This window comes from Amblyomma mixtum, chromosome 5 (genome assembly GCF_055824585.1).
Source record: "Amblyomma mixtum isolate Tamu chromosome 5, ASM5582458v1, whole genome shotgun sequence".
NCBI classification, from domain to species: Eukaryota; Metazoa; Arthropoda; class Arachnida; order Ixodida; family Ixodidae; genus Amblyomma; species Amblyomma mixtum.
Genome location: NC_143016.1, coordinates 53297768 through 53320820, shown reverse-complemented (window position 1 = coordinate 53320820; position 23053 = coordinate 53297768). Strand labels below are relative to the sequence as shown.

General features: G+C 43.7%; 1 protein-coding gene across 1 annotated transcript; it reads right to left on the bottom strand.

Annotated features, from left to right (window-relative positions):
- Positions 1–178: 178 nt before the first annotated feature.
- Positions 179–22786, bottom strand: hay (ATP-dependent DNA helicase hay). Its single transcript, XM_089544447.1, has 21 exons — positions 22562–22786; positions 22329–22409; positions 22069–22193; positions 21815–21895; positions 21096–21251; positions 20907–20981; positions 20705–20821; positions 19335–19513; positions 18672–18743; positions 18477–18583; positions 16096–16199; positions 15503–15575; positions 14548–14667; positions 12527–12729; positions 10338–10403; positions 9770–9906; positions 7353–7567; positions 6049–6197; positions 3112–3240; positions 514–654; positions 179–411 (listed from the first exon to the last, which is right to left on the bottom strand). Exons 1-20 carry the CDS (start codon positions 22575–22577, stop codon positions 523–525), a joined length of 2337 nt encoding a protein of 778 aa, XP_089400573.1. The 5' UTR covers positions 22578–22786; the 3' UTR covers positions 179–411; positions 514–522.
- Between the last annotated feature and the right edge of the window lie 267 nt (positions 22787–23053).

Genomic DNA, 23053 nt, shown 5'->3' with positions numbered 1-23053 from the left:
TGTGATGTGAAATCGAGCATCTACTACATAGGACTACAACTTGCTCCATGCATCTGTACGTCCATCTAAATTGATGGTGCCAAATATTTTTGGCCTTAGGAGACCCCCCCACTCACAATCAGCCCTCCTTTGGTCTTGAAGTATATAAGGTGCAGCATATAAGACAGTATGCAATGTGTTTACTGATCATTTCTTTTATTCAAATAATTAATGCCCGCAACAGTACACAGGCATTACCACTGTGAGGAACTAATGCCTCTTTATGCCTCTTTAAATACTTCGCTGCCTGTTCTCATGTAGAATGTTCATGTAAAAAAAAAGAAAAGGTTCGCTGTTTTATTACACAATTCTCTATAACGCATAAGAATGTGTGATGACGTCTTCCTTGTTCCGCTTGATATGTTTTATACACTGCAAAAGGTAAGAAAAAAAGTGCATTTTTTTTTGCAATGCTAGTCACATCGATCACTTAGCATATTTCGTCTTGATATGATATTGCAGCTGAACACTTACCTAGCATGACTAAGTTTTCCGGAACCGCTTGAAGAGCGGATGCCTTAAAGACATGTCTTTCTTTTTGTCTGTCTTATACTCAAGGTAGACTGCACTGTCTGCACCAGACATAGAACTCATGTTCCCAGTTCTTCTTGACATCTGTTAAAGACAGAAAGGAGAGTCTCGTAAACAATCCCTGCAAAAATGTCGCTAAATTTTACAACAGCAATACAAGTACACTATTGAGTAGGAATACAAGACAGGTGAGACAACACCTGTGCCTCTGCTAGCAACTATAAGACGTACAGGCGCGGACAAAAGTAAACGGAGCACGCAATTGTCTTCAATTATTCTTCATGCGTCACCTACCGTAGTTACTCGAATCTAACGCGCACCTTTTTTCCGATATATCGGGTCCAAAAATTGGGTGCGCGTTAGAATCGAGTACGACCCTAAATCTCCGATATCATATCACCATCTGCATTTCAAAATGGCCGCCTCATACACACTTCGAGAGCGTAGCTGCCACTATAGCCTAGCTTGCCGCCTAGCTGCCTGTGCTTAGGTTAATCTATCCGTTTTCTGCGTTTGATCTACCAGCATGGACGGGCCGACAGCGAAGATACGCAGAGTTCATCATGATGCAGCATTTAAAAGGAAAAGTCATCATGTGTGCAGAGACGGACGGAAATCGGGCCGCATCACGCGTATTCGGAGTACCAGAAATGTGCGTGCAGGACTGGCGCAAGCAGAAGGAAAGGATTTTCGCCAGCAAGGCTACACGAAAGGGTTTCAGTGGACCGAAGCAGGGCCGGTTCGAAGAAATAGAAGAGCGGCTCGCAGAATATGTTCAAGAGCAGCGAGCGGCGCAGCAACCAGTGACGACCGATCTGCTCAAAGTCCGGGCGATGCAGTTAGCCCTACAAACAGGGCTAACGCGGAGTGACTTCAAAGCCAGCAGGTGCTGGCTGTCAAATTTTATGAAGAGAAAAGGCTTTTCTCTTCGAAGGCAAACGGGGATATGCCAAAAGTTGCCTGAGGAATATGAGGAAAAGCTGCACAGTTTTCAGCGGTTCGTTTTGAGTTTGCGCCGCAGACACCGCTCTACTTCGACATGCCTGCCAACACAACTGTTGAAAAGAAGGGGGCGAAGCAAGTGCGCGTGTTGTCTTCCGGCCATGAAAAAACACGCGGCACCACAATGCTTTGTTGCACCGCGGATGGACACAAGCTGTCCCCGTATCTTATATTCAGACGCAAGACGCTCCCGAAAGGAATCGTGTTTCCGAGTGGCGTGATCATGCACGCAAATGAAAAAGGTTGGATGACCACGGACTTGGTCGCCGACTGGATCGATCACGTCTGGCGCAAGAGACCCGGCGGCAGTTTGGGCCTGCGTGCGATGCTTGTGCTCGACGCGTTCAGGTGCCATCTCGACCAACGCATCAAGGACAAGCTCACAGCGTGCAACACCGACCTTGTCGTGACACCCGGCGGCATGACATCGCAGCTCCAGCCACTCAATGTTTGTTTGAATAAGCCGGTTAAAGATAGGATTCGGGCGCTCTACACCGAATGGCTTGTGAGTGGCTGCCATGAATTCACTCCCAGCAATAGGATTAAGCGTGCCTCGCTGCAAGACTTCGCTGGATGGGCGAAAGATGCGTGGTGCACGATACTGTCTGCCATGGTCAGCAAGGCCTTTAAAAAATGTGGCATATCGAATGCCATGGACGGCACCGAGGATGAAATGCTTTGGTCCGTCAACAGCGATAAGGAGTTGTCTGACAGCGACGACGAGTGAACCGTGTGCCGGCGTAGTGAAAACAATCTTGGCAAGATAAGCCGTTTCCTTTTTTTATGTGTGTGTTTATTATCGCAACTTTAGTGCATCGAGATTAAATCTTTGTTTTTCCAAACGAGACAAAGTTGTATTGCTGCATGAAAGCACGAGGTAGGTGGTACCTTTTTTTTTTGTCATGGAAAATGGGTGTGCGTTACAATCAAGGAGTTTTTTTTTTTTGGTGGGGGGGTCACGAAAAACGGGTGCGCGTTAGATTCGAGTAAATACGGTAATTGAAATTTCCAGCAGTGGTACGTGCATGCTGGTAGAGGAGGTTGGTGGGTTTTCTTGTAGACAAACAACGCTTCTTCATTACCAATGGAGAAAGCGTGATTGCACTTCGAACGCAATAGCGTGCTCCGTTTACTTATGGCCGCGCCTGTACACACACAAAAGGTTTGGTTATTACAGGTGCCCATTATAACTGGTGCTGTTCAGCAGCAGCACGTTTTTTAACCACCACAGCAAAACAGAAGCAACATGGAATGCCCAAATCATACCTAACTTAAGAGAGACACTGCATGTTGCAAAGCACACAGCATGCATTGGAAATGGCATTCTCAGGCGTGGCAAACCAATAGTGATGGCCCTCTATGCTGCAAATGGTGCCACACTGAAAGCAGCACGGAGGGAGCTCTGTTGCTTCCACTCGGACAAATGAGGTCCATAGTCGCAGCCTTGCCTGCCCATTCTCAAATGATCAGCCGCCACATCTTGTTTACAAACGAGCATAACTGTGGAGCAAACAGAGCTGTGAAGCAGTTAAGCCAGACCTGAACACGGTGTCCCGTTGGACCAGTCTCGCCAGCCACCCGCTCCTCCTCTGCATCTGCATCGTTGGCAGCCAGCACCTGCTGCAGCAGGTTGGTCTGCTCATCCTTGGTGCGATACGCAAGGTCCTCCTGCACAAGAAGCAGTGCAAAGACAGACCTTCAAAGAACTGTTGTGGTCCTTTACACATAGTGCCCATCCTTCTGTGCCAAAGGCAAAGCAGAGAAAATGTAACAAAACTGGTATTGAATGCCTACAGTCGGTTACAACTCTAGAATGCAGCGGTGAATTACCCTCAAGGAGGCCTGTCCAGCCAATGGCGTCATCCTGTTCTTCCCTTTCTTGCCTAGTCTCTGCCTTATGGAAAGCGGTTGACACCACTGGCTGGAGGGCCTTCTTTGAGGGGCATCCACTGCTGCATTCTTGAGTAGTAACTAACTGCAGGAGGTATTCACGTGATAGCATCCGCAGGGGGTGCTAGCGGCCGGCGTGGTGTCATATTGGTGGTCACGCACGCGGTAGCCACAGCCAGCCGCAGCATTTAACTCTGTTGTGATCTATGAAATGCGAGTATTTCGCATCTCGCCGCAGAGAATTTGTTCAACCCGTAACGCCACGTGACTGAGTAGATAAGCCATAAACTGCGCAAAACGGAAAAGAGCGGGCACGCTGAAAAGGTTCCACTTTGTGAAAACGTCGACCCATAGGAACACGGAGGCACCAGCAATTCTCAAGCAAATCAGGACGAGTACCTCACGGCGTACCGTGAAACAACCGCCAACATGGTGCGATTGCCATGACAATGCTCACGCCATCTGGTAGCGTGGCCTCAGTGAATACCTCCTATACATATCGTGGTACTAAGGCAAAAATGTCGGCACAACCTAAATGCTTTAGGCCACAAACGGTGTGTGCGCCCAACGAATCTTGACATAGCCCCGTTTTAACAAATGGTTCAGAGAACTATTAAGGGGGGACACTGGTCTTGAAAAAAAAATTTTTATTAATGAAGTCACAGTTACGAAATCTTCAGGGAATATGTGTTTTTGTGTGCCGATTCTAAATATGTCATTTAATTTCATGTAAAACAATTCCTTGAGCACTTATGCACTTTTTATGCTAGTATTTTGCGGAGAGTTGTGGAGAAAATTTGCTGCGGGAAACTGGCTGAAATGCATGCCATTGGGTTCTCTTGACACCAAGGAATACAATAAGGGTGAAATTGTTCTCCTGCCTATCATAGAACTTAAGTTATAGAGTTTTGAAGTTGTCGCTTCAGAAATGAGGAAAGTGTGAATTCCTGTTTATGAAGTGGCAGCTTCAGTACCCTATTACTCAAGTTCTATGAGAGCCAGGATGATAATTTTACCCTTATTGTATTCCTTGGTGTCGAGAGAGCCCAATGACATACATTTCAGCAAGTTTCCTGCAAGCAAATTTTCTTCAAAACTCTCCGCAAAATACTTGCATAAAAAGTGCATAAGTGCTCAAGGAATTGTTTTACATGAAATTAAATGACATATCTAGAATCAGCGCACAAAAATACATGTTCCCTGAAAATCTCATAACTATGACTAAATTAATAAAATTTTCTTTTCAAGACCAGTGTCCCCCCTTAACTGATTTTGCCAAGTGTGGCACCAGGCACCTCCACTTACAAGAGGTTTTTACTATTCACACCCCTCAAGACAAATTAACGAAGGGGACATACCTAACTGGCACCGACTGACACAAAGTCCAAAAGGTTAATGAGAGATAAGCACTGTGCAACATGAAGATTGTGAAATGAAGGGAACAGAACAAGGGTCGCAATCCGGTGCTCCCACAACTGGTCTGGATGGCGGGACGGAAGACGACTTTTCGAAATGACGAAGCTGAAAATTGGGTAAACATGCTGTGCCAGATTAGAGACCATTTCCAGGCTAGTCTCAAGACTGCTGGGCAGTACAGTTTGCTTTGTGAACACACCCTGAAACATGTAGCACATGCAGCCCAACCACAACAGGCATTCAACTTGGGCATACAGGCATTCAACTTCCATGAGCCAGTGCCCACAGGTGGGGACTACATCAAAGGTAGTCGGAGTGGTGACTCGGTGGTTATCGTGCCTGGCTCGTGGCCCGAAAGACGCAGGTTCGATCCCGGCTGCAGTGGTCGCATTTTGATGGAGGTGAAATGCTAGAGGCCTGTGTGCTGTGCGATGTTGATGCATGTTAAAGAACCCCACGTGGTCAAAATTATCCACAGACATCCCTCGTAGCCAGAGTCTCCTTGGGATGTTAAACCCCATAAGCCACGTCACAAGTGATGTGCTCCTTGGAGTAAGAACACTCCACAATTTTGTTTGAATTCCCTCCCTCAATAAAAAAGAAAGTAAGGTTAAAGAACGAAAGGCAAAACTTGCTGAACACTCCTAGCAGCACCCCTAAGAAATGAGAGGCTGAGGTGGTGTGATTCAGCTATAGCTACGATTTCTTTGCTCTGGAGACAACTACGAGGGTTTCTTTTCTTTTTCTATGACCATTCAATACCCATAGCAACTAAACTATCCACAAAGGCTGATGTAAAATGGTTTGGTTTTGGTTTGGTTTATGGGGGTTTAACATCCCAAAGCAACTCAGGCTATCAGGGATGCCGTAGTGGAGGGCTCCGGAAATTTCGACCACCTGGGGTTCTTTAACGTGCACTGACATCGCACAGTACATGGGCCTCTAGAATTTCGGCTCCACCGAAATTCAGTCGCCGCGGCCGGGATCGAACCCGCGTCTTTCGGGTCAGCAGCCGAGCACCGTAACCACTGAGCCACCGCGGCAGGGCTGATGTAAAATGAGCTTGGTAGAACAGTCAATACCACAGTTCTGACAGAAAGGCAACCTCATGAAGTTCCTTAATGATGAAAAGTCCAAGACGTGTTCGTGGTTGGAGCAGCAGCAGCTTACCTCGTCCATGCCTTCCAACTTCGTAATGACCTTGTAGCTATACCCTTGGTTCACCAGGAAGCGCTGTCGCTTGCGCGAGTAGTGCATCTCCATGGTGTCCTCCGACACCAGCGAGTAGAAGAAGGCATTGTACTCCTCCGCTATTGCGCCTGTAGGAAGACAAGCATAAAACTCATGTAGAGCTACCTTTATTTTTTTTTTCCCCTGACAGCACACCCAAGCCAAATGCGTAAAAAATGCACGCACATTGAACACAGTCAACTGACAAGGAAGCCGAATGACTTTCAGAAGGTGCTACAGAACCATGTGCCTTGGTTTCCGAAATAACCCCTGTGTCCAAATTCAATTAGTAATGACCAGCTGCACAGTAAAAGCTCATTAATAAGAATTTCAAGGGAGTGAAAAAAATGTTCGGATTATCCAATGATCCTGAAAAAACCGACACGAAAAACTCCCATCACAGTAAATTTATTTGTTAGAAGACTGGGCAGTGGTCGCCTGCTTTTTGAGATGAGAACAGCGCGACAATGACTGAAAGTGTTCCAAAATGCTGAGGGCCTCCTGGCATCCTTCATGGTGCCATGCAGTAGAGGCGGCGTCATCAGTGAGGAGGCTTCACTGCACAAAGAGCTAATGGCACGTGAACGATTGCCAGTTTAGCCACAATGGAAGCGAGGGAACTGTGCAGCAGCACCGATCGGTGGCTGAAAAGGTGCGACACTGGGCTCGGTTGGCTGGCTGATGCGTGGCCGTTAACCGTCTCGCCGCAAGCTTGCACGAAGCCGAGAACAGTTAAACCGAAACCACATGTTCTAAGTATTCGCAGAGACTGGGCCGTCTGTTTTACGCCATGCCTGCCATTGAGCACGCGTTAGATCAAGGTTCGCGAGCTACAATGCCGCAAGCAGGGCTATTTTGACAAGCGCTTGCCGCACCAGTCGAATTCTGAACGTGACCTCCCGCCGGGAGCCCGTTCGAATCAAGCGGCACGATGCTTGTAGCGTTTGAATTTGGGAGCGTCCAACACCACAGACTTAAAAGGGCGCTGGCTGAGACGCGCTGGCTGCTCAAATTATCTGGATTTCCGAGTTAATGGGGGTCAAAAATTAACAAGCTTTTACTGTGTATGAAATTGTCTGCTGTGAGCAATAACACTATGATGAGTCCCAAATTCAGGCAGATGAAGGTTAGCATTGCAGTATGCATGGATTCAAGTGCCCATGGAACCCAAGAAGCGTTTCAAGCGCTACTCTAAGCCAAGCTCTGGAACAATAATGAGCAGTGGTGAAGTGGGAAATTATTACCTTTCTTGGCTCTGAGAATGCGACCCAATCGCTGGGCCTCCTGTCTCCTGGAGCCACCATGTGCTGACACCTGGATAAGCACGTTTGCCTCTGGCAGATCGAAGGAGGTGTCGGCCACCTTGGACACGAAGATGGTGTTCACTTTGGGATTGTACTTGAAGTTCTGCAGGATCTGCATCCTCTCTTGCTGGGATGTGGGGCCATAGATGTACGGCCTGTCAGAAGAGGTTGCCACAAATCACCACTTTGAGAAGCAAGGTAAACAAAATGAATGTAGCTATTTAAGCATCATTCGGGTACACCATGCAGTGCTACAAAGTTTACATATGGTGCATCATCAGATGACATTAGGTTACAGCAACTCTGCTGCACATCTTTGAAAGCAGCCTGTAAATTTCACTAAGAACATTTCAAGAGACCATCTATCTGTACATGACACGTAAATGGTGTGTGCACACTCAAGAATCAATGTTCAGTGCAAAGCGGTATAACATGGTAATACCCTAAGCATGAGGAGCCAACCAACAAGAGTACTGCACAACATGAAAATAAATTAAATTACACCACACAATACATGTATGGCGCGCACACACACATACACAAAAGCATTTTATATCCTGGATTACAGTTTTTAATTGTCTATGATGTGCAAATAGATGCATTGCCACAAAATGATGACATCTGCTTCAGACTACTGATTGGTCCTTAATTCTGTTCACATAGCTAAACAAACTCCACCAAGCTCACAGCAGCACTAACAGCAAAACATACAGTCAAATACTGAACTCAAAGGGGATCGCAAAATAGTTCAATACACAAAAAATGGCAATAGGTAAGCTTATCTGTGACTTGGAAGAAAGAATACATTGCGCTCGTGCCAGTGATGTGCTGCCTGCCGACATGCCCCTAGCACACCGCATGCTAGGCGTTCCTATAGCCCTAAGCTGCTTCGCACTGGAGCCACAGTGGGCGATTTCTAGGAATTAGCCACTACCTATCATAGATGTCCAATCCTGATACCAGTACACTATAAATAAAATAATCGGTCCTTCAAATTAAGGCAATGTTGATTTCTGCAATGCCTTTGCCAGCGAAGCATGCCAGGCGAGGGCCACATGACAGCGATGTGGCATGGAAAATGGGTACAAGAGACTGAACGCCACCCTCAAACACACTCCACGCTACCCTCGTCACAGTTTCACAGTGCTAGCGTTGTCAGCAGGTGCCCAAGGCCGCGCAGCAAACACATCTCCAAGCTTGAAAAAGTGATCGAAAGCACCAGTTGGAGGTGTGCAGCGCGCAATTCGATATATTGAATGACTGCCGAAATTGTAGTTTGATATACTTTGCAACTTAACTATACTCTTATATAGGTTTATCAGGGGATAATCTGCGTGTTCAACACAGCCAATAATTAAAAATACCCAGGTTCGATATATCCGGGCTTGACTATATAACTCCAGAAAAACACGTCCGCAGAGCTGTCACCATCAGGTTTGAGGACATCCGAAAAAATACAAGTAATTTTCATTTTGCTTTCTGCATTTTCCTTTGACCTCTGCCTCCCAAGCACTCAAAACTGCAATTATGCATTTCGCTGTCGCACAGCACCATTATGATTGACAGTCGCTGTAACAGTTAATGCAGCATGCGCACAGACAGTAGCAAACGTCTGCAGGATTTGGGTGTGCAGGAAAAAATATTTCAGCATCGTCGCAAAAGTCAACGGCCTGAAATGCAACAAGTACGAGGGGACGTGCACGTTCCACCTACAGGTGTCAATGCCAGGTGATTGGGTTCCATGGCAAGTGTGCAATAAATTTTTTACCCAACTGTAAACTGCTGCTGCTGACTGTGAATGCAGGAAGCAGTCTGGCTAACACCGTATAATTTCGTGTAAAGGCCACAAGCCCTGTTTTGGACTAAATAATTGAAAAAAAGAAAAAAAGTATGCAGTTTTTTTTTTTGTTTATGGGCTGCACCTTGAAAATTCACACCCGATTTTTTTTTTTTAAAGTGCGGCCCTTACACTAGCTTATATGGTATATATCTCATTTTCGCACCTCAGAAACTAAAGTCTGCACACTACCAGTCAATCTCATGTTGCGCAACCTCTTACAAAATGGACCAGTATTAGTTTTACCCTTCAGCATAAAATATGTTAAGGGCACACAAAATGTAACTGTCCACAAACAACTTAAAAGACGCAATTAAAATAAGTATTACAGACTGGACGCATCAAAGAATCTCATTAAACAATAATATGAGATGAGCTATGAACCGCCACTAAGTACTTCTGCCGAAAAATGTCATTCATGTTATGTAAAAGGATTGTCATATATCAAAAACATCATGAAAGCACCAGTGCACGCTAAGATGTTTCAAGCAGCATCATTCTGCTATCCACAGAAATTCACCTGTTCATCTTGATGGCGTAGTGCTTCAGGGCAAACACATTGTCTGAAAACACGATGATTTTGTCATTCCGCCTCTCATGAAATTTGATGAGGAACTGGCAGGCTCTGAACTTGTTCGGATTCATGACGAACAGCAGCTGAAAAAGTGCAGGAACAGTTTCTGTTTAGCCGCACTAAAGAGAGAGGTCAGGTCTCTGCTTTGCAGCCAGACTGCAGAAAGCATTGGCCAACAGCAATTCGACAGGATAATCAGGAATTGAATTTTTGTATAAAGGTCAGTGTGAAAGGTCACGAGGAACAAGCATTAAAAAGTATTCGCTAAACTGCCTGACAGAGCACCAATAAATTAAATAACAGTGCACCATGCAACCAGTTACAAACGCCAAGAAAAGGCTGTGATGAAGAGTCGAAGTGTAAATGTGTTTGAATCGTACTTCAAAACCAATTCTTCAGAAGAAGACAACAGAACATCTGGCCAGAATGCAATGGCTCCAATGCATGTTTGCTATGAGTATGCGTTCATAACAAAGAAAAAAAAAAGAAAAGAAAAAGGGAGTCATTTCCTTACCATCTTCTTGCATGCTCTGGCTGAAAGGTACTCTCTGTAGAACTCCGGCGTCATTGGGCACCACACCTAACGAAGAGCAAAATGTCAAATTGTTACATAATGTGGATACACAGGGCCCTTGATTTTTTCTTTATCCCCCTTTTTTTCTTCAAAAATTCATGGTGGTAACAATTGGCGACTACTTTTGAAGTTGAAAAATCATGTACAAATCGGATTTTTCTAGAGACTATCCCACAGTTGGGGCTTTTTGAGTAATCCCCACTGATAGGAAGACAAAAAGAAGGAGCGCTTGTTTTGTTGCAGCACACAAGGTATCACATATCGCGTGTTGCGGAAATAAACGCGCCCCGTTAAATGCTTCTTTCAGCTAAACGGGCGCATTGTTCGAGCTCAAATTTCGCATAGAAATGGCATTTGGTCGGCAGAATTGTTTAATACCACGTTTGCTTGGGGTACTTACCTGATTCGAACAGAATAAGTCCGATATTCACATCGTCTGCGGCGACGACGAAGGAAATTAAGCTGCTCTGTCAGCTATCGCACCGGTGGCGCCATCTCGTTTGTTGGTCGTGAAGAATCGGTAAAGGAGGGGGTTTCGGGGGGTTTGAAGACGCTCTTTCAACTGTTTTTTTAATGCTTACAAAAAACTTAACTTGCTGAAAACTTAGTTTTGCCAAGCTAAGTTTTCTGTGAGCATTAAAAAAAAACAGTTGAAAGAGCGTCTTCAACCCCCCCCCGATCTCCCCTCCTTTGGTGATTCTTCACGACCAACAAACGAGATGGCGCCACCGGCGCGATAGCTGACAAAGCAGCTTAATTTCCTTCGTCGTCGCCGCAGACGATGTGAATATCCGACTTATTCTGTTCGAATCAGGTAAGTACCCCAAGCAAATGTGGTATTAAACAATTCTGCCGACCAAATGCCATTTCTATGCGAAATTTGAGCTCGAGCAATGCGCCCGTTTAGCTGGAAGAAGCATTTTACGGGGCGCGTTTATTTCCGAAACACGCGATATTTGCAAACGAAATGACAGGGTATTCACACAAAGGAAATTCTTACCAAATCACATTTGTGTTCTCATACTGCATTTCCCTCTATCCATTCATAGCATACATTTACCATTCGCATTCACAGCCGCTCTACACCCACCTGCCCGTCCTTGCACACGCTCCCCTTCGACATCCATTAAATGTCACAGCTGCCGTTTGAAATGTACAGCCATGTTAAGGGGGGACACTGGTCTTAGACCTATTTTCCTTATTTTTAGCCCAATCCTAATGAAACTGCACCACCTTGCTCACTTTTTTATACTGATTTCAACAAGGAAATTATCTTTCTCATAAATTAGTCGGTTCCCAAGATAATTAATTTTAATTAGTCGTTCATTAGTACCTCCACGCAAAAAAAAACTGCTCAATAAAAATGATTTTTAATCCATGGCTACATAGTACGGGAAGGAAAGAGTGCAATATATAATCAAAACCATTTTTTCATTTTACTTTCATTAGTAATTTCACAGCACTTGGAATATTAATGTTCAAGGTGTGAATGTAATGCATCAATGAATTTCGCTAAATTATAAATTTTTTGAAGTGCGATTGAACAAATCTGTTTATATTATTGCACACACTGTGCCTTCAGCTTCCCTTAACAAACAATATGACATCGCTTTCTGTCCTAGATGCTCAGATATCGACATACTAAGACATCCAGATGTCCAAAATTTCCATGCCATTAAATTGTCTGCTCCTGCATAAATTCAGCCCACAGATGATCTGAATTTAATATTATGGTCAAAATGTTGATTTCTTGAAGGAAAACATTAGTATAGTTGGAATATAATAGCTGTACATTCCACAAAAAATGTCATTTTTTGAAAATCGATTTTTTGGTCATTTTTTGGCCTTAAAGACCAGTGTCCCCCCTTAAAGGAGCATGCTTTTCGCACGGAATTAGTGCCTTATCCAAACACTGCCAATAAATAAGGCCGGGGACTGGCACAAACAGAAACTTTCCAAGCTTGTTCGGAAGTGAGGCGACATGCATTGGACAATTTCACACAATAGTATGCAAATACGAGACACCATAAAGTCCACAGTAAACTGCTGGGACTCGTCGAGATGCCAAGAGATGATATGCTGCAGAGCTTAGGAGACTGCCAGTGGCACTGCACACAGTAGCCACTTACCTCAGCACACTGCACTTTGGCAATGTAGCCACCGTTTTGAAGCTCCAGCCAATTGGCCTCGTACAGCTTTGGGCCGATGAGGAAGTTGAGGTCCTGGATCTTGTCATCCTCTCGGACCAGTGTGGCCGTGAGCCCCAACTTGCAGTGGGCTTGCACTATTGTCAGCACCCGCCTGAACATCTTTGCCGGAATGGTGTGCACCTCTGCAGAGCACCATTGCACGAACATGTGAGGAAACTGAGAACAACCGGTGAAACAAGGTGCCACGCATATTCGAGTTCAAAAACCTCCTACATTACTTCAAGCGCACAGCAGTACAACTAGAAGTGTAAAGTTTAAATGCATGCGGTCAGTATTTCTTTCTTTCTTGATTTCCATCACTGAATTCAACCAAACTTAAAAAGTTACATCACTGGAAAGAACCATATGATTTAAACATTACGCACATTTGACGACATGCTAAGAAGCTGTTATGACAAGCTGGCATGATAATGTACAGTCCCAGCCATAATAATATGGAGCATGCTGCCACGACGAAACTACCGTCATGAGTTACCTCCCGAAAAGTAGGAGATTCTTTGTGCATATGTTAGCACATGCAGCTGAAGCCCTTGTGCCTAATAAACCTAAGAAGCACTTCAGCTCCATGTGCATAATAAACCTAAAAACTATAGAATCTTCAAAATGGAATGCATGAGGAAATTTAGAACGCTAAGGTATGCTCTGTATTATTTTGGCCACACATGTACTATCAAGGACAAAAGTGGTATACTCCACACAGCAGGAGCAGGAGCAACAAAAAACAGCGGCATTGCAATGAGACAAGCGACATGCCTGCTGATAACAAAGGTCGCGCACTGGCTGTCTTGATCCCAGATGCCGCCTGTAGATGGTGCTGCAACGCTGTTTTCCGTAGCTCCTGCCGCGTGGAGTATACCACTTTTGTCCCCGATAGTACATTATAGCACGATGTGCGAGGTTCAACATTTCCAAGCTGCACGTGAGGCTATAAGGGACAATGAAGTTGGTGCCTCTGGGTCCATTTCAACCACTTGAAATTTGCACTGACATCACAAAGCACACAAGTGTGTTAGCATTTAACCTCAACCAAAATGCTGCTATCATGGCCAGGAAATAATGCAGTGACCTTGGGCTCCGCAGCCGAATGCCACTGAGCCAACACAGAGGGTCATTTAGAAGTTAGGCTGATGTCAAAGTAAAAATGAGTAAGCAATGCTTCTTGGCTAACTAGTGAGTGAATAACATGTGACACAAACAGTGATGCTCTTACGGCATTTTGCTGACAGAAAACAAAGAAAAACAAACTCCTGAGGACAAATCTCAACATGTCTCATTAATTGTCGCCAGTGGCAAAAGCACACAGCAGCAGCAAATAAAATCCTCTTTGCACATAATAAAAAGTGTGAATGATCAAAAGAAATAAAAAAGGCAGATAACAGACTATTGCCATTTATCCTATCCTTTTGTTTCCACCACTCTAGAGCTGTTGAAGAGGTGGATGAAAATTTTTGCGTAACTGCAATGTAGATGCTACTGCCATAAATAATAAATAAGCAGCTAAAGCATGCACTAGAAATGATTTCAAAATGGTGCCTTGCCAGAATTTATAACAGCAGTGACTTGATCTTGTGATCAGGAACTCAAAAATCATGAGAATACCAATGTTGATGCAAAGTATTCCAGTTTAGTACAGCAGTATGAAATTGGAATGCTTTGCACTAACTACTGGCATTCTGTCACATATTTTCGAATTCTCAGTCACACATTTGGCTTCTTAGGCTCACTATGTCAGTGTAGTCAGCCCTCACACACAGTTATGTTTGAATCTGACTTTTGTATACTAGGAACAAAGTGCACCACAAAAGCTAGGTCGTCAGTCCACACCCTTTAAGTCTTCCCCCCCAGCTGTTTAGGCAGAGAACAAATACACTGGAAAATGCTACCTAAAAACACCAGGGTACTCCTCCAGGCTAATTATAGAGAGGCACACATGCACTTGCCATCAAGCAGCATGAGTCCCCATTCTTGCTCTTTCAGCCAGGCCATGACCTGCTCAGCCTCCCAGGAGCGCCTCTGTGTGTGGGTGATCATGGAGTAGGTGGTGATGCAGATTCCACAACCTGAAAGCAACAGGACACCATGACTTCACCTACTCTGATGCCCAAATGCACTGAACACATAGGTTGTCAGCAACGGAACGCTGAAAGATGCTACCAAACTCCAACCACCTGGCATCCATTCACACGAATTAGACTCAGCATGCCGGTACTCTCGCCGCTTATGTTCATCCCAATGTGCTTGCTGCGATCAGACACTGTTTGCTGTCACCGCTCAGTAATAGAGCATTTTAGCTTCAAAGGCAGATGAAAATAACCAATAAATAAATGTGTGGCCGGGATACAACCCTAAAGGTCAACAAATACACTATGCACTGTATGGAAAACACAGCATTTTCAAACAACCACATCCCAATGAAACACAGCTACATGTACTCTTGGTAACTAGTAAGTACTAATAATGCCCTTTTGCCTACTACTGTAGCTAAAGTTAAAGCATTTTTCACATCATGAAAACTGCTCTTTTGTCACATAAGAGAATTTTCTCAATGTTGCTGAAGATGCTCATGACAAATATGCTCCTGAAAAATACAATAGCTGTGTTTAGGGAGCAGAGTGTGCCTAACTGCACGCCACGTGCAAGACCGGAGACACTTGACTAGTCCCCAGGAAAAAAAACGAAATAAGAACTTACTTTCTCTCAAGTATAGCCACCCCTCACTTCATAATGCAATTATGTCTGTCGATCAGATGAAAGCCTGTACCACGTTTTGATACTCACACAAACCAAGGGTGAATGATGAAATTCAGTACAGGGCTCCACACAAGATGTTAGAAACTGAGAAAGTAATATATAATACCCATTCAAAGCCAAAGGTAATCAACCAATCTCACTCACCCATAGGCTTGTCCTTGGCCTCCGATGTGAACCTGCAAATGACACTGTCGTCTGCTGTTGACCACATCTTGAACTGAAATAGCCAAGACCCACATCAACATAAAGTCTTACCACTGACCCATAACAATTGTGCTGCACATTTAACTGACATGACTAGAAAATAACAAAAAGAAAACTTTCAGTCATTTCTATGCTGACGTTGGACTAGACCGTCGCAGACACCGACTGCAAGACACCAACTCACTTCGCAGCTAATGGAACCATGTCTTAGGGCAATCACCTGTTCGCATTGATCCATTTCCACACTTGTTCATTATCTCCTTGTTTGTCTACCACACTCCTTCTCCCTCTTATTTGTGGTCATGTGTACATTGCACGCATATAAAGACATGGGTGCGCTTTGTTTCAGGCTAAACTGTATCGCGTCTCTCATAGCCTGAGTCGCTTTGGGACGTTAAACCCCACAAACCAAACCAAAATGTATCTACGACTGCCATTGAAAGCAAACTATGGATGCGAGGACACCAGGAACTATGACAGGAGTTGAATGCATTCCTGCTTTACAAATACACGAGGATAATGAGATGACCAACCTGTGCCTTCCACTGTTCCACAGACACACCAGAGTTGCACAGCACAAGGCATCGTTTCCGTACTGTGCAGCATGCCGTAACTCCCACCAGAGATTTCCCAGCACCTGCACACATGTAAACTGCTTGTTACAACCAGAAATGCAGTGAATACAGTCTCATACATACCAATGCTTTACACTGCATGTAAAACTATATTTCAACTCTCCCCAATTTCTGACCAATTCACGAGTTTCATAATCCCAGATGCGCGGTACAGTCCACACTAAAGCCAAATTTGCCAAATTTGTATCAAATGCCAAATTGTATCCAAATTTGTATCAAGGCTTTTATCAACACTGCTTCCAATTTGTTGTGAAAAAAGTGGCCATTATGACATGCATCCAGATGTGCGTGCGACACGCACACACATGCAGAGAAAAGGCAGCCTGCAGGAATTTACATTTAATTCTAAAAACTGAAAGACTACCGTATTTTCCGGTGTATAAGACGCGGCTTTTTTTTTCAAAAATCTTGTTGATGCGTCCTATACAAGGGTGCGTTTTATATGCTAATTTTTCGTTTTTTTTTTGCGAGTTCAGAAATTACTCAGGCTGTTGTTCAAGTTTTTTTAACTGAAAAAATACCACTACCAATGACACGGTTGTAACACGGTTAATGCTTCAATACGAGAACCGCCATGCGCCACTTTTTTTAAGTGAACTTTATCATGAAACGGTGGGGATGATGACTTCCGGGAACACAAACACGTGACCGTTTCGGAGGCCCCAAGCAAAAGTAATGTGAAATGCCAAAAGATGGCGACAATCACGCTTCTCGCCATTGTCAGGACAAGCCAAGACAAGCCGGCATTCTTTTTTAGCCACCCTTTGCAACTTTCTTTGCTCCGTGTGCGTAGCGAGAAGAGAATGTGTCAGCCGCGTTGCCTCCAGAAATGGGCGAACTTTTTGATAGCACATTCGAAGATGAAGACTTCGAAGGTTTTAAGTAGAAATAAAATGTTGTTATGAACATAGGGCAGAGCTCTTTCGTTCTTTCTTTCTTTTTTCTAAAACGTGGGCGGGTATGGCGTGAGTGTTGCCTTTTTTGATCACTTAGCGTTGCTTAAGAATTTCTCACAGGTACGGTGAATTTCGTGATGGTCGCGCAAACGTGTTTAATTAAGCCTCACTAGCCTAACTGGGTAAATTGGGGTGCGTCTTATAAACGAGTGCGTCTTATATACCAACTTTTTCAATGACAGCCTGCATATATGGTGTGTGCGTCTTATACACTGGAAAATACGGTAATCAGGTGTTCCTATCAAGTGAGGACCACAGAGCACGCAAAGCATACAATAAAAAAGAGTAAAGACTCAATTGTAAATAACCTTTGTGTGCACCTAAGCTTCATCATGCAGCGCTATATTTAATACAAATCAATTTTATCGTGCTGACCTATACGACAAGCACCTTGGAATATTACACTAATCAGCTCAAGTACATTATTGTACACAACTAGAACCATTTATACACAGACCACTTTGTTCTTGAGGACTGTATATCAAGATATGACACCTTAATTAACTTTTTTCTTTACCTGAGCAATGTTTTATACTAACTGCCTGCCTCAATAGCATCGAAACAGCTTAGTGCTTAAGCAGCCTGTGTAAATTAAGCGAAATATATATCCTTATCAAAGGGACATCCAGGACAAAATATGCTCGCCTTTATTGGTAAAGTATTGTGTTCTAACAACAAAGATGCTACTTGAACTGAAAACGGACCTTTTACACGCTAGAAAGGGTAAAACAATAAAATACAGGTGCCACTATCACTGACTGATTTTGCAAGCGCGTAAACTGCACGTGTTGACAGTCTTTTGGTGCAGATCGCAGAGGTTAGGCTGCGCTGTCATTCAATGCAATAGAGTGATCACTGAATCCTTTCAGAGTAGATGTCACAAATTTGAAAAAAGTGGAGGGAGAATTTAAATGCAATTTTCTCGGCTGTAAATTCGCCATTCCCTACCGGATACAGGAACAGCCATAAAATCTATTTTCAGTACGAGTAAAAATCGGCTGGAGCTCTCCTCTGTGCCCCTTTAAGAAGCCATCACAAGCAATATCACCTAATGTTTGTATTAAATATGCAAGTGAAATGGCAATTAGCAGATAAAGCTCAGCAGAAATCCAGTGCAATTTACATAAAAGAAATTTCCCTTCAGTGATATAAAAGCAGTGCTCAAGAGGCCCATAAAATGAGAATACTCATAACGAGAACAATGAGAATGCACTCATTACAGCACTAAAACCAAGTTTTCAGTATGCTCGAAAAGTAAGTACGGCATACCAAACTTACTTCAGCTTAACATATATCACTTACTTAAGACTTATTTCAACTTACCACACGGTAGCACAATGACTCCTGACCTTCCTCGTCCGTTTCCAAACATCTTTCTCAAACTTTTCTCCTGATAAGGTCGGAGTATGGCAGAAGGCTTGAGGTCAACGCTGCAAATGAAAGAAGCACTAGTAGTTGACGGAGTATGCTCAAGGGCAACAATCAATTATTCATGATGTACAAAAAGTGCTTGCTCACTGAATGTCGGGGTTCACAGTGTCATTCTTGAAATCATATTCTGCCAGCAGAGGATACTCAAGTTCTATGCACCTGAGGAAAAAAAAAAGCATTTTCAAAAATTTTCTACTAAACTGGCATAACAATGAAATATCTATGTTGGACTCATGCCATAATACACACAAACTAAGAACCAGGCAAAATACAGTGGCCACTATCACAAGAAGAAAAACAACTGTGACATCTGTCACAGGTATTATTAAACATGCACACAATAGGTATTAGCACATCATCTCCTGCTTCTACACGACAGCACTATATTATACAGAATTCAAATTTTGACAAGTGGAATGACCAGAGTGATCTGCAACAGAAAGTAATAGTATTTTAAGTTTATGGGGGTTTAACGGCCCAAAGCGACTCAGGCAATGAGGGACGCCATAGTGAAGAGCTCCTGAAATTTCGACTACCTGAGGTTCTTTAACGTGCACTGTAATCGCACAGTACACAGGCCTCTAGAATTTCGCCCCCATCGAAATTCGACTGCCGCGCCCGGAATCGAGCCCGCGTCTTTTGGGTCAGCAGCCGAGCACCATAACCACTGAGTCACAGTGGCAAAGCGAAAGTAACATTTTAAGTGCAACGTATAGATTTGGAGTGCCATGTCAATAAGTCAAATTTTACCTCTTTTGAAGCTTTTCTATGTAGTCTTGGTTGACTTCAAATGAAACTGTTTGAGAGTCTTCAACATCGTCTTCATCCTTCTCCATCTTCTCGTAGAAGGCAGTGATATCGTCTGGGACATTTCCCATTTGACTTTTGTCGTCTGCCTTGTCCTCTGTGGCAGTTTGGGTTCTGATTGGCTAGAATCAATCCAGAACAGAGAAAATATTAATATGCAGAAACCACACTTGGTCAATCAGCTGCATATTACCGTATATTGCCGATAATAAGTCGACTCCAATTATAGGTCAACCCCCCAACTCGCGACCCCCTTTAGGCAAAAAAAAACTTACACTCCGAATTTAGGTCGACGCTGCTGCACCCTGCGGTCCTAGCTCACCCAAAAAGTTTTCCAGGAGGCCGAGTCATAAAGAAACATTTATTCGTTCACTAGACATCTCTGACTCGTCATCGCTTGTGTGGACACAGTCGCGATCAGCACCTTATGAGCCACTGCTGCTGCTAGTTTGTCGATAACAAGTTGCTATCATATTAAAACAAACCTTTGGTGCATATCTCAATTAAATTCAAGTTTTTTTAAGCAGATCCACTTTCGCACCGTGTCTGACAACTATTATGGACTTACGAGTGCACGGAGCGTGATATTATTCGCGAATCGGTCGAAATTACTTTTGACCCCGCATATAGGCCGACTCCGATTATAAGTCTACCCCCCAACTTTGAAGAACATTTAAAAAAAAAAATTCGATTTATGTGCAGCAATATATGGTAAGATTCTGCTGAGTAAATTTCCTAAAAAAAAATATGCATATATATTTTAAGGTTTTTCCTGCCTCCCATTGCCTCCAAGCAGGAGCTTTACTTTCAAGTATAAATTTCTTTGTTACGTCTTCAAAACTGTGGAGGTTGGCACAACACATGGCGAAAAACAGTGAGATGAGCTTCAATAGAGAATGCCAAACAGCCCAATGCGATCCGTGCAGTCTAGCTTAACTCATTTCATGTGACATCCTCAATGAGCTGTTGTGCCAACTACAAACAGAAAAATGGTCATACTAGCACAAAAGTGAAAAAAGCTGTGCCATCAGTGAAGGTGGCAATCAAACTAATCAGGAATAGTCACAGCAATTTATCAGTACGCAAAGCCTGAACTCTTCAAACGCACCATAATTAGCTTTAGATGATCAGATGGGCATGAACACCTGCTTGACATGTATCCAAAATATAATGCATTGGCCTGAAGCTTTATAAGCAACTTAGTATGAAAACAGAATTTTTCATATCAGTCATTTTACTTGTTTGTTCTCCGGTACACAACCCACTACACACACTGGTATGCTGCTGCTTCTTTGCTCAATGTTTTGACTTACAAGTGTGGCGTTGAGAACATCCCTAGTGACAACGCTCAGATCTGTGTCATTTTCTGCATCCCGTCTCAAGCGACACTGCTGTATGACAGAATCCTTCAGAAGCTTCTGGAGAACATCCTGAAATGTCCAACCACAACAAATTATACTTAAACCAGTCACCAAACTCCAGCTGGATTACTTTTACAAAGAAAAATAAACTCACGGGGAAAGGGCTCTCCACGAAGTATCGGTTGTGCTTCAAGACAAGTTTTACCTTCCCATAGCTGACAGTGCAAAGCTGGAAAAGATATTTTTGGGCAAGGGTCAAGTAAACTATTACACAAGATGGCCACACCAGCAAAATGAAATAGGAGAAAAGAAACAGAACAGGCCGTTGTTAAGGGCACTATACCTTTATAAATTCAACAATACCATCTGGAATGCTAGTCTTGCTAAGTCGCCTTAAGTATTCTATGATGTCTTGCGTCTGAAGCCCAACAGACACTGCTGCGTACAAGGAATATGACGTCAGCTTGTATTCGTGAATGTGCTGTGGCCTGCAGACCGGCTGCAAAATGAAAGTGGAGTTACCTCAGACTGCTTGATGACATAAACCAGTTGCACCTAGGCCTTTTAGCCAGCAATTTACACAACACAAACTTTTTGCTGCCAGCAGAGTGAGCTCAACACTTATATTGTCAGAAGAAATTAAGTTGAATCCACAAATTGTGCTGAACGTGCATTTTTTTTTTGATAATTTGGGGGCCAAGCCACAACTGTGGCAACAGTTTAGGATCACATAAGCTACGCTGTTCTTGGATATGCCAAGATAAAAGGCAATAAAGCACACACCTGAACATTTCAGTAACATGAATCTTATCCCATGATCAGACAGGGTGGGGTCATTGGTGTTCCATGCCAGTTAAAGTGTTTAGGAATAAAGCATTTATTGCAGGACTGTGGTTAGTTTTGATTCTCCCCTATGATTTCAAGGTTAGTTTAGTCAGCTCAACCAAAGCCTTGAAAATTTATTGTACGAAGCGACGCTTAAACTCCCTGTACAGAAAAATTCTGTGGCAATAAGTATTGCATTGGCAGCCGTAAATGAAAATTTATGAAAACATGACTTACCTCAGATATTGCTATCAAAAAGTCGTGTGCATGCTTATACACTGGTGAAAATGCCTCCAAAAAGACGTGACCATCGGCAGCCTGCAATAATTATGAAGACACTGAATTAATGTAATTATGGTCAACGCATATGACAAAACACAGGTTGGTCGCTTCAAACTGGGAGAGAACCTAAGCACTGGCAACAGCGGTAACTTCAGGCAAACCGAAAGTGCATTCCTTTCTAACCGTCAAAAACACCTGCAGCCACTTACGACCCACAGGGGACGAGATGCGTGATCAGGTCTGAGTTCCATTTGTGAACGATAGTCCTTGGCCCCGAATTCGTCTTCCACCGACGCAGTGCTGAGTTTCTGGCTAGCAGCTGCAGGAACCCCTTCTACGAATGACAGAGAAACAAACCGATACGCATGATGAAGCGCACAGGGCGACAAAGAAGAGAACTGTTCGTTAAAACTAATGGAGAACGCAACAAAAGGGTTTAACCGTGCCGAGAGCAAAACTGGCACGTTACCTCCATTTCCATCGTCGTCGTCGCACAGATCTTCTTGTGTGTTTTCCTCAAATTCCTGTCTTTTCTTCCAGCGTTTCGTCCCTGAAAATCCAGAGGCAAAGTGTCAAGAATCGCCAAACTTAAGGCTGTGATCCGATTGAGAGCAAAGCCACAGATCATCAAAACATATATGGGTGACAGGAACGGGGGTTTTCTTTTTTATTTCCTGCTTAAATTAGCTCGCAAACACTGACCTTTCGTTTTCCCCATGGTCACAAAGCTCAAACGCAAGCAACGATTAAACAGCCATGCCGGGAAAACCGGGTACGATGGTTCACGGTGCACCCGCGTGTCGGCACAAGCACGGCAAGAACAGACGCAGTCCACCGAGCACGGACCGACTACGACTGATGTTGAATGATGGAAATTGCAGGGCCAGGCTCACGACTTCAAGCTTGTCCGACATTTAGTATCTGTTGCACCATGTGTATGCTAGAGGCGCCACGTTCTACTCACGCTTGCATTGCAGAAACTGGCTGATGGATTCGTTCAGAATGGCATAAGGCGCTCGTCTTTAGTGTGGCGAGATTTGAAAGCGTATTACAGCGAATAATAAAAAAAGTGACCAAGACTATAGCTTTAGAACTAGCAAAATAATCAAAATCTGCACATAAAGAAGTATTTTGTCCACATAATTATCTTGTGTAAAATCTTGAAAAGAATGCACGCTAGAAAATGCATCAAGG

Bases quoted from the DNA above. Each gene is read 5' to 3' on its own strand.
- hay (XM_089544447.1), bottom strand. The intron at 7,568-9,769 runs GTGAATTTCTGT...CTCTTCTGACAG, and splicing joins TACGCCATCAAGATGAACAG to GCCGTACATCTATGGCCCCA. The intron at 3,241-6,048 runs GTAAGCTGCTGC...CTTCTTGTGCAG, and splicing joins AGTTGGAAGGCATGGACGAG to GAGGACCTTGCGTATCGCAC.